At 40.2% G+C, this 12,781-nt stretch overlaps 1 protein-coding gene across 9 annotated transcripts in view; it reads left to right on the top strand.

Annotated features, from left to right (window-relative positions):
* Positions 1 to 12,781, top strand: part of MAST4 (microtubule associated serine/threonine kinase family member 4) — a 521,110-nt gene that overhangs the window by 434,485 nt on the left and 73,844 nt on the right. For all 9 annotated transcript variants that reach the window (XM_036310367.1, XM_036310366.1, XM_036310368.1 and 6 more), the window contains one exon: positions 8,990 to 9,059. In XM_036310367.1, coding sequence (XP_036166260.1) covers positions 8,990 to 9,059 — 70 coding nt within the window. The remainder of the gene's footprint in view (positions 1 to 8,989; positions 9,060 to 12,781) is intronic.

A 12,781-nucleotide genomic window follows, 5' to 3' on the forward strand; every position in this document is an offset into this window, starting at 1 on the left:
ACTTTCTCAGTGGAATCTGAAGCATTCTTTCTCAGACTTGAATGCACATGGGAATCACCTGTGAAGCTTTACAAATGACTGATGCCTGCCCCCCACCACACCCCATTCTGATTTCCTTGGACTGGAGTGTGACTTGGCCATCGGGTTTTGTTTTATGTTCCCCAGACTATTATGTTATAAAGTGAAGCCAAAATTAAGAATCACCATCCTAAAGCTCAAATGCTGAAACTATAGTGTGCCTAAGAATCACCTGGAGTATTTGATAAAAATAGAGACCTCAGGGTTCCACCCAGGTGATGACTCACCTGGAATACTGCCCTAAAGGTTATTTCCAAGGGGTCCTCAGACTTTTCTAGTTTGAGTTTTTTGTGTTTGTTTTTTTTAAGAGAGAAAGAATGGGAAGGATGGAGGTAGAGAGAGGGGGTGGGGGAAAGAGGTTGGTTGCACATGCCCCTATCAGGGCCAGGGATCGAACCTGCAATCCTGGTATGTGCCCTTGACCAGGAATCCAGCCTGTGACCTTTGGTATGTGGGCCAGTGTTCCAATGACTGAGCCACACTGGCCAGAGTTCTAGTCTGTTCTTTATCCTCTATGCTCTCCACAAATCACTGCCCTGCCCTAATTGCATCAAATTAGTTCCTTAAATATTTGGAGAAAATGTGGATTATTCAAGCCGATAAACGGTCTTAAATCAATCGATTAGCAACTTGGAAAAAAAGTAGACTGCTATTTTACTGCTTACACCCAAAAAGTTTCACATAGTTAAAAAAAACTTAATTAAGAAAAGAACCCATAAAAGTACTATAAAAATACGGTTTCTTTTAAAAAATAATTTGGAAGTAAAGAAACACAATAAAGGAAGACCACCAGGAGGCTCGGAAATGTTATAATTTCTTCTTACAAAACTATTGAAATTATGGACAATATGAATGTCCCTATATACAAAAATGCTAAAAAATAAAAAATAAAAAATGGAAAGAGCAAAATTCAGACAATTTTCTAACTGTTGGCCAGAGTTTCTATATCAGAATACCTTTATCTTCCATATTCTTTATGTTTCAAAGCTCCAATTATACCTAATTTTTTATTCAGAGAGCCTTAAAGACCCTGTCTTGCTTTTTGAGAGAGTAATTACAACTTTTTTACACTGCCTGAATACACCCCGACATCTCTGAAGGGTTCAACACATTGTAATTAATAACTGTGGCTCCTTAAGATAGTAAAAAAGGTTGATATTTGCACATACCGAATCTCAGAGAAGCTTGTTCTCAGGGTTGAAACAAGCTTCCTTCACCCCATCCATCAATTACTTAGGATCCTGCGCTAAAAATATCATGGACACATGTATAGAACTAAATAGAATAAGTCCTCAAATGGACAGGTCCCTGTCAGGACTGAGGGCAAGTCATATTTTCTGCAATGAGGAATGACTAGAATAGTTAGAGGGATCACATGTTTGCTTCTAATAATCACTTGTTAAATTGAAACCCCATGCTCTGATTTTAACTGTCATAATAATTTTAAATGTTTTACTATTACATGGACCAAGTAATAGGCATTCTGCCTATGAAAAAAAATGAAAGCATGAGATGTGCAGTTTTAAATCCAATGTCTCATTCATTTATTTTTAGGTATTGAACAAAAGGAACACTGGATGTTTCAACTGAATAATCAAATGATTAAAGTTGGTACTAAACCTGTAAAAAAGATTTTGATTTATGGATGCTTTCTTTCCCATGTTTTTCTTTTATAGAGACTTTTACTCTTAACCCAAGAACATGGGAATGATATACAATTTAGGTTGAGGATGTTCCTGTTTTAGAGGAAGGGAGAAATTGTGGAAATGATTGTGTTTAGAGGAGAGGAGCTATGTGGGTTGGGTAGGGTACCTGTAATAACTTACTTGATTAAGCTGAGAGCACACCTGTGGGCAGGTGGCCATGTTTTCAGAGTGTCGACATGGTAGGCAGGTATTTGTTTGGGTTGATAGGGGAGGGATCTCAGGTCTTAGTCCTGTTTTGAGAAAACTTGGAAGTCAGAGAGCAGTGAATGTGTGAAAGGGGCGTTGAACTAGTTCGTATACCGGAGACAAGGAAGAGGGAAGTTGGCTTATAGAAGGAAATAGGAAAGTAGGAGGGGAAATCCAAGACTTCCTAGTTAAGAGCTCTAAAGGGCAAGTGGAAGTGTTGGAATAGGTTTGCAGTGTACCAGGAAATCCTAGGGCCATGGCTGTCCACCTGGCTGCATTTTAGAACCACCTCATTTAAAAGAGGGTGTAGTAGGGCCTGGCCATCAGCATTTTTAAAGCTTCCCTAGTGATTCTCCTATACACCCCAGATTGGGAACTGTTTATTTAGCTAAGGAAATGGAAGAGGGAAGTAAGGCAAAAACATTAGAGGAGAAAGACCATGGATTTTCAAGATCTGTATGGTTTATGGAAGCTGAAAGTCAGAATTCAGACTTGTTAGATAACTGGCACCTTACATATTATTTTATTATGAAGCTGTAGAGTTGAGTGTCTTTTATTTTTATAAATCTGAACATACTAGTATTTCTGGAATTAGAAACTGAAAAAAAGGATTAACAATTTAAAAGAAAAAATACTTACACATTCTTGCTTCTTTCAGATAGAATTCCTCTATAGCAGAGGCCAGAGGAACATTTAGCGTGTGTTAAATGAGACCGCTTTACATTTACTATTCACTTTTTAACTGAGAGCAGCTGAAAGGAAGAGGCTTATAATAGAGAATACATTCAGATTACATTCTGTGCAGGTTATATGGACGTGCATTTCACTTACATACTTCCCCTTTGACTAGAAATTACTCAGCAATTGAAGCAAACACTCTGAGGAGAACCGATTTCCTGGTAGCATCCATCCCTCTTCTAGGTAAAAAGGGAAATTCTTTGTATCTAATTATGGTAAAGAATTGAAATCCCTTCATGCAAGACAGAAAAATATAACATTCATACCCCAGGTTATATTCTTTACCTCAATCTTTTATCCAGTTTGGAGACTAATTAACTATCTCAGACTAATAGACTGCATTGAGTTTCATAAAATTGCATGGAACTACTGTTACAGTGGCTATGGTCTCGCCTCACCTTCCTTGACCTTACAGCTGCTACTCGGTAACTTTAAGCAAAGGCTAAAATTAACCTCCTCCCTATTGCTGGGAAGATGAATTACTGTAGATGGGAAGAAAACATACAACTAAAAATCAACTTTCTTCATCACTCCTGACATTCGCCAGTCTTTACCCGGGATCACCTTGAGATGTGACACCAATTCAGAGTAATAAGGAAAGGTCAACGGAAAGCTCAGACCTTCTCAAGAACCCATTATAACGCATCTCCAAGGGATTCGAGTCAATGCCATAGCATTTCAAATACAGGACACAAATTCCAGGGAATGGCTTCATGAAATGAAGACAACAGGCATCGGTGAGAGCTGTATGACATAGAAATTGACCTGTTTGGGGAACTCTCCCTCACTCCCTACATCTTCTCCCCCCTGCAACTTCATCACCATTCCTTAGAAAGCTTACATGCACAGTTGTTAAGAGTGTTACAACACAGTGCTCTGAGAGTATTTTAGTAAGTAGTTTTGATACATTAAGGGCTTCTGTTTAAGAAAGTTTCTTTTTCACAGGAATTAGGATCCAGAATTGGTTTCATAAAATGAGTCTAGAGTTGATGGGGTGTACAGATCTGCATCTTATCAGTAGATTTTTAGTTTTTTGGGTCCTGTTTGCCTATTTAATCTGTTCTACCAGGTAGTTCAAACCTCTGTGCATAAATAGAACTTAACATGTAAATTATTAAATCAGAAAAAAATCATATGTTTCTAGTTTACTACATAACAGGTCTAGGTTAGGCACTGAGAAATCAAAATATACTTTTTGTTTGTCTACCCATATAACCAGAATTTCTCCCTCACCAGCATTTAGAATTACAAATCAGTGAGAGAAAGATAAAAATAGAATATAGTGCACATGTCATTATATTTCGTTTAGTTTTACCAATGGTGACAGGAGACAGAGTGATTGAAATGATCCGTACCCAAACTTCAGTACTTAGCATATAGAATTGTCCTTCTCTGCAAACCTCTTCCGAGCACTATTGGCTGGTTTGAGCATCTGAAACCAGTTAGGACTGTTAACTCTGTCAGGCACTAAATAACGTGAGCTGGAAAACTGTTCCATGCTCTCAAGTACAATTAAAAAAACTATAACCGTTTGTAAGTGTTTAATTAAGTAATATAAGTGTTACATATGAGAACTAGAACCGAATGTGACGTTTTTGTATATAATTGCACATAGTGTGGACTAGGAGTACATTTTAGCATATTCGAAATTATTTGTGGCGGTGCCTCCGTTCAGTAAAAGACTAAAGCCTACCCAGGTATTCAAGTTTTGCTCTTAATTCTCTCTCACACTCCCAAGCCCTATCCTCCCTCATTCTTCCCCATCTCAGTTAATTCACTATCTACCCCTTTGCTTAGTCCTCAAAACCAAAGAGGTTCCGAGATCCTGGAGTTTAAGAAAGCTTTGGTTCATTGTGTGTGATCCCCTCTACTTGAAAACCCAGGCAGATAAGCCTGCTTCTCTTGGCCTGCTGTGGACACTTCACAGCTTACCAGGGACAGTTCCACTGAAGGCCAGTCAAGGTTTTCCTGTGTCCACTTAGATTCTGAGCAGCTGTCCAGGTTTAATGAATATCCTGCCATGACATCTGGAAAGGAGCCAGTTTCTGAGACAGCTGTCTAAGTGAAAGGAAGATTTTTAACTCTGGCATCAGCCGGGTCTGGGAGGCAAACTTCTCAGGAGATTTGAACTGTTGTTTTTGAAAGTTCATTCAGCCCGAGGTTCCCCCATAACTGGCATTCCTCCTGTAAGAAGATCCGCGGTTGGATGGGTGAAGTTAGGTCTGCAGGTTTTTAAGCAGTGCCAGTTGCCGAAAACCTCCAACACTCATTGTTAAGGTTTAAAACATCGCAAGTCATTTGGGCAGATCAGTCAACAATAGCAACAAGGATTCAAGTGGGGGCTTCTCTTTGATCCTCTGGGAATTTCACATGGCAGTTATCATTAATTCTTGGATTCCCTCAGTCCTGATAGAAAAATCAAGGCAACCAAAAACGATCATTTTGCGAACAGACAGCTATTAAAAGCGCATTAATAATCTATAGTGGGTATAGCATATGCCTTTTAAAAAGATGTGCAGCCTGTTTCTCTGTGGTGAAGACACAGGACTTCTCCAGCCTAATTACAAAGCAATCAAACAATTTAATTAATCTGGAAATCACTTTCTTAACAATAACTGCCTCGAAAATGAGGCACCCTGTGCAGCGCCATTAGGTAAAGTACCATTTTGATATATGCTTGTTTATTAGCCTCGCTAGTTCCCCCTGGGGATCACAGAGTTAATTACCTACCCAGCCGCCTGACCACTGCTAAGGTGTTCTTCACCAGGTCAGAAACATCTGCAGCGGTGCCAGCAGTCGGTAAAGTGTCCTAGCTCTCAAACATCCGAGAGGCAGCAAGTCCCCGGGAGCAGCAGGATTTGAGTCATAAGCAAGTGCAGCACATATGGGCAGAGAATTAACTGGCACCAGTTTTCATTTGAAGGTCTCTCAGGTATTGCTCTGCAGATGGGGGGATGAATTTGGAAAGCCGTGCTGTGAGGAGTGAAGGTCATGTATAGGACTTTGGTTTCGATCCTTCTTGCCTTCTCACCCCGGGGAAGCTCTGTGCTTGTCCACAGCAGTCTGGCCCTCACCTCTGAGATAGGAATATACAAGGTGTGCTTTATAATTTGATCTGTTCTAAATTAGCGGTTATTTTGATCACTATATAACTAAATAGTGTCCCTGAGTCTTCAAAGACTGAGTCGATAACAGAAATCAATGTTTATTTTAAGTAAGAACAAAAGACTTCAAAGATTGACTTCTACCTACCTGATCTGCTAACCTTGTAATTTCTCTCAAAGGAAATGTGAGGAATGTTTTTGGTAATAAAAGACAAAAATCTGCACAATACTCATCTGCCATTTTCTTCTGTGACCCGCCCACCCCACTTCTCTCAAAATTCTCTGTCAATGGGATAGCCATTCTCCCAATCTACCCACATTGGAAACAAGGGTCATTTGTAGTCTGTAACCTTTTTCATCACTTATTTCTAGCTTATCACCAATTATACTTGGTTTGCTCACCTAACAGTTTTTCTATTGTCTTTTCATGTCTTAGCCTAGCTCCTCCTCAGCCATTCCCTTGCCCACCCACCCAGCGCAGTCATGCCAGGTTAAAATCTCTAGCATCTCTCTCTTGCCTCCATACATCTCTTTAGGCTTCCCACTAGCTAGTACCAGTACATGTAGTTGACAGTTCCCTGCTTCCAGGGAGCATGTCTCTCTTGCATCTGGGTTGTTTCTGTCCCCTTCCTGAGCCCTTCTATTTCGTCTCTTACCTCCAGCTTGCTGAGCTGCCCTCAAATTAAGCTAGTCTCTTGACCTTAAGGAGTTGCCAGGTATTCTGTTCACAACACCCTCATTTTCTCTAATAGCTCACTATACTTAAGAGCCTTTGAAATAATGTGGTGTGTGTGTGTGTGTGTGTGTGTGTGTGTGAATTTCAGTTTAGTTTTTCAATCTGACATGAAACAAGAAGAAAGATGTATGAATAGTAAGACAGAACAGAAGGCTGTGTAGTTTTGAAGTTGAAGGGGTGGGAATTTGGGTTAGGTTTTACAGCAGGGTAGGAGTTCATGAGAAGAAAATGAGGAACATGTTCAATGAATGGGCCTAGAAAAGCAGCACAAGATGGAAACGCAGAACCTGAAGGTTTTTCTTTCTTTTTTTTTTTTTTTAAGCAGATTTAAGTTAACTTGCCTCTGTATTTCTATCTCTGCCCATTCATTCTCAAAGTGATGGGTCACTGTGTATTATAAAATGTTACAAGGCTTCCTGGGGACCACTCATTAAACTTTCTAAAAGTGAAAAGGGTTTTAAGCTAATTCCTTGTTTTTCCCTTCTTCCAACTCTTAAATATATTCACTAAGCACTCTGTAGTTAGTGTAGTTGATCTCAGATAATCTCCAGATACAGTGCTCTCTTTACAAAGAACACAGGGCTAGGAACTGGTGACAAGTTCCGTTGGCCTTATTATTTGTTCTGAGTGAATAGGCTCGCAGGGATTGTTCTGAAAGCGCCTCGGCTTCCAACAATCATTTTGTTTCTCCTAATAATTTACTGGCAGTGTGAGCAAAGTGAACATTTTTTCCCGAGTGGAAAACAAAATTTACATGAAGATTTCTGGCAGTAGATTGGTTTCTCTTTAAAAAAAAATTTTTTTTTCTAGCCACCCTGAAATTATTGAGACCTTTTAAGGAATATGAAGAGTGATGTACCACCTAGGTTGGGGAGGGGGACGAGGGGAACAAAGGCTGTTGAGAGAAGTTGAAAGCACTTAATTTAGCCATGTAGATAAATGGACAGAAATAGTCCTGGATTGCTGGATGGCAAAAACAGAATCCATTCTCCAGGGGCCCAAGGAACAGCAGATGCAAAGGCAGATACATTTGATTACAGCGGGGGGGGGGGGGGGGGGGGGGGCGGCGGGGGGGGAATGCTTCTCAACTCTCTACCCACAAAGAAACGGGCTTTCCCGAGCTTCCCAGTTAATGGCCCTGATTGTGCTATCTGTCATAAAGTTAATGGCATCTGTTGAAGGCATCGCTGTGAAATTTGCAACCTTGAGTTAATTGAAAAATTTCAGTAGCGGTGTAGCCAATCCGAAACTCCTCAAGGTAACAGTAAACTTACCCTCTTTAATGTGTTGGTCTATTCTTTTGGCACAGAGGTAATAAATTGTTTACCTCTACGAGGAGGTACTGACTCTAACGTGCAGTCTTGTATTCCTTACACCTAATTACAATTGTCACTTCGATTGCAAAACCAGTAATGTGGCAACTGGCTTGCTGTTAAGGATTAAAAATACCTTCCTGATTATTTTCCCTGTTTCCAGAACGTACAGGATTAGTTTGCAGCCTTTCCTCACCTCCTTATTGAAACCAGCCTCAGTCCCATTGGGTCCTCAGATAATGCTGCCAATCTAATTAAACATGGGGAGGGAAGCAGGGTGGTCTGGAGTGTCCTCGGCTTCCCCACACCAGCTGCCTGCCAAGCTTTCTGAGTGATCAGCAGCCGGCTGCGTGTTCTCACGGCCCCCACGGAGCTGTCCTCCTTAGAGTGAGCCGTCCGTCTGTGCTCTGTCCCCCCAGAAGGTCTTGGGGAGGCCCCCTGTCAGCCTGTGTGTGACTGTGGCTTTTAAAGCCTGCCTGGCCAGTTACATCCCAGCTGCTTAGGAGCAGAGGGCTCTGTTGAAGAAAGTATTGGTAAGGGCGAATCCTACTGGGCCACTTTGGCCATGCTGAGATCGACCTGGGCTATTTGAGACATAGGCCTAGACTGCAGTATTTATGACTAGTTCTAACATATCCATCCACCTTTAAAATATATACTAGGGAATATGAGGATTTATTTTCCAGAACTCAGACTTTTATTCTGTTTACTACAAATTAAAGCCACTAAAGTTCCCTCTCTAAAATAGAAAGCCCATCCCACCCGGACCCCTTGAAGCAGACACTTCCACATCCATCCTGCTGTTTGAAATGCTAGCACATCTGGGAGGGTGGAAACCCAAACATTCGTGTGTCCGTTATACTGTAGGACTGGAATATTTAGGTTATTAAAAATGTGGAGGGCTGCTGGCTGGTGATATAGGGGAATGAGGTGATTCATGTACCTTGTACACTTGAAATGCTGTGCTGGAACTCTGTCCTTCCCCCCAGATTCCTGCTGCAGGTAAAACTAAAGCATTTTGCAAAAGTGGACAGAAACTTAACTACTAAAGAGAAGAAGATTCTGGATGTGGATAATGATGCAAAAACAAGATCATGTTGTAAACTTTGTCCTTCTTTCTCTCTGCAGGCAATAGCCCTCAAGATAGCCCAAGAAATTTCTCCCCCAGTGCCTCAGCCCATTTTTCATTTGCACGGAGGTAAGGACTTCTTGTGAGTTGAATAACAAAATGTTATGTAGAGAATCACAATCCCACTCCCCTCAACTTTCCCTTGAACCCCCTGCCCCCTTGCCTTCTGCCTTGTGGGGTCCTGCTTGTTACATACCGTAGGACCTTCTCTGAACTCCCCTGGCCAAAGATAGCATTGGCTATCGCAGAACTTTGCTATAGCTCTTGCTTTAATCGTTTTAGAGATGATTTCTGCCTTGTGTTAGAGTTCTCTCTACCTCTCGGTCCTTCACTCGATGGTGGGCTCCCACCGATAACAGGAAATGACCATTTCCATCTTTTCCCCCATGCTTATTAGTACATGCCTTATACGTGCTTAATGCTCAACAGATTTTTAGTGAATTTGCTGAGCTTACAGTATAAGGACTTGATTCATCTATGTGTCCTGGGGCAATATTTTATTGTTGTTGTTGTTTTTGAAATGCACTTTTTAAAAAATAAAAATGACTTTTGGGGGGTCACAAGGTATCAACTCTAAAATGTCCCTTTACTTGAGATCATCAAGCCATCGTTTGATCGATCCCCGTGAGATAAAGCCATGCAGAAGCCATAGGAAGGTTTATGTTTTCTATTGTAGTTAGAATTGGGCACCAATATCGAGGATATCTGCCTCATAGCTGGGTCGTTGAATCAAGAGCAGTGTTGTCCTCCAAGGACAGCAGGGCATATAATCTCACATAGAAACTTTTCAGGGCCAGATCTTCTATTATGATTTCGCCAAGTGAGAGGGGCCTACCCAGCCACCTTTCCTGTGTCTGTCCACGGAATTAGTGTACTTTACCCTGTCAGATTCAAACCTCCACCTTCCTGGCCTGATCGTACCTCTCACATACGTACCCTGTCCTTTCCTGCCCAGAAATAACACACAGAAAACAAAATGCCCTTTCACTGAGGCCTCTGAATATTCAGGATAAATTCAATTGATGGTCTGAATGTCCTAGATATTTGCTGAATTTTCCTCAGAGATCTAGCTATACCTTGAAGTGGATTAAAGTAGCACTAAAAGACACATAGTAAGTTAAAGAATAGATTTGCTTTAATACTTGTTACTGACTGGCAAAACTGCAGTGTCCTCACTGCCATTTGTCAGCATGTAGTGCATTTTATATTCCTGAATCCAGAGGAGAGGATCTGTTTGCAGTATTTTCAGACTTCTCTGTAAGTAAGATTCCCTTGTAAACATTGTCCCGCCCCCCCCCCCCCCCCCCCCCACACACACACACTGTGTGTTTAAATGTTCATGTGTGAGGCCTCGGCCCTCCACCGTGAGGAGGACACAGAGGAATTAAGACATGATCTTCCAGAACTTCCTGAGACCCATACCCTGATTTCCCCTAGTCCAGCTTTTCTTCTTTGAGCTCCTTGTTTTAAGCACTGTAAGGAAAATGGGGAAATAAACTGGTCCCACAAGGCCTGCGTTTGCCCAGTGACTATTAATTCATGGCGGTGCTACTCCTATCAATGAAAACAAAAAAACTTTAAAAAATTGACAAACAGGAACCCACCATAGTCTTTAAAACACACATCTCTCTCTCTCTTTCTTCTTAAAGAGAATGCATTTAATTATTTTAAGTAATAAGAAAAATGCAATCTCATTACAGCATGCATTTAAACATGACAGAAATCATAGCCTCTTAATCCTGCCAGATTTATGAAAATGAAGAGAATCTAATAATTAAGTGGGTGACTGGAAGACAGATGAATCTGGTTTCTTAGCTATTAAAAAAATACACAAACCCCCAGGCATGCTAATTTTTTTTACAAATAAACCATAAACCGTGACAGCAGATTATCATGGGAGACCTCTAGTTCATTTTGCATGAATTTCCAGATGGAACTCTCTCCACACTCTTCAGAAAGTATTAATTTAGACAGGATATGAGTGATCATCTTTTTAAACTTTTATTCAAGTAAATAGAACCCGTGTTTGCTGTGAAAACTCCAGTTGGCATATTTTTATTTACCTAGGGTCTGTCTCTTGCATTTTAAAGCTCAGTTTCATTTAGAAAACATGGAAATTCCTCTCCGGGTCCTCCATTGGCTTCCATTCGGTAGAAATTTCTGAGCCTAAAAAGTAATGCCGTTCCGAGACTTCCACATTTTATTATTTTGTGTATTTGGTCCAACAGAGGAGAGATTGCCCTGTTTTTCAACTTACTCTTGGGTATAGGGATGAAGATCAGATGATTAATCGTTTCTGATCTTAAACCATGTGATAAATAATACTCCCCCTGTAGACATCCTCTGTAATGTCATAGTTTAATTTCAGACTCAAAAGTATGATGGACACCCTTGCTTTCCAAATTACCTAACACATATTTGAGAGTAAATTCATCTAGTTATTTTTTTTAATATCAAGTTAAAACAAAAGGATGAAAATAAGCATTGTAGTATAGTTGAGTTTGTCCAAAGCAAGGAAACACATGTTTACTTTGCTAACTACAGTACTGCTAACTACAGTCCATCTGATTGTGGAGTTACTTAACTTTTTTTCCTTGATGGGAAGAATAACATGGTTCTGCCTTTCCCAGAAGTTGTGGAGATTTATTCTTTATAAATTGCTTCCACTCTCGGGCTTATAAGCCCTGAATAAAGCCATGTGTGTCTCCTACTTGCCTTGTTGTTATTTACCAGGTTAAATATCAGGATATATTTCCACAGGCAAATGACTAGAACAGACTTGCTTGCTGAGTTCAGGTTAAAAGGCACTTGTTGAGCGCCAGTGGGCAGAGCAACCTACTAGTTATGTTCTGAATTCTTTCTGGAGTGAACTTTAGTTGGCTACATTATATTAGCTTAGTCCAACTTCAACTAGAATATAAAATGCACCACCCAGGTGACTATACCAATTAAACAAAGAAATCTGCTTCCTTTTCTTACAGTTATAGCAGCCAGGTTGATATGAGAACTTTTCATTCTTTCTTTGTTGTTCACCATAGTAATCTAAATTTTTGTGAGTGGTGTTGAGATGTTTTGTGGGGTTTTTTTTGCCCATCTCTTTGTATCCCGTGTTCCCATCAGATGTTTTCTCCTTCTTACTTTTTTATTTAGCAGAACACTGAGATTTCCACCCACATAGAAAAAGCTTTTTTTCCAAAAAGCCTTGTTGTTTTGGCAAGAATATCATCTTCTCTTCAGATAACATTTTATTGGTAGCTACTGCAAAGAAAAGACAACATTGTTAGTGGGATCCAAATTGCACTTTTGAGATAGCTTTCTTGAAGAAAGGGGCATTCTCTCTGAAGTACTATATATAGCATCTATAGTAACTTCTGATGTGCGGTTGTCATGGTAATAAAAATGCAATGGTCCTGTGTGCTCCATTTGAGTAAATAGACAAGGACAACTTAGGGAACTTTATGAGACATAAATTATCTCTGGTCTGTGTATGCACAAGGTCCCGAACACATTTTTGTTTAAACATCTTTCTGGTTGTGTGTTTCCTGGAATAAGCAAATGCGATTTATGCTTCAGAACTAATAAGAACATGACTCCTCTTGGAATTGTTCATTCATCTGAAATAAGTTCATCGATACCTGAGGGAAAGGAGAGTTAATGAATCACAAAACAAAATCATGGTGGGGGAAATTCTGTCCCTTACTCTTTCCAGAGACTAGTTTACGATAATTGCTATTAAATGTACTGAATAATCCTTTTAAAATCATAGCCTTTTCTTTTAAAAATTGGAGGTG

Source organism: Myotis myotis, unplaced genomic scaffold (genome assembly GCF_014108235.1).
Source record: "Myotis myotis isolate mMyoMyo1 unplaced genomic scaffold, mMyoMyo1.p scaffold_m19_p_5, whole genome shotgun sequence".
Classification (NCBI taxonomy): Eukaryota; Metazoa; Chordata; class Mammalia; order Chiroptera; family Vespertilionidae; genus Myotis; species Myotis myotis.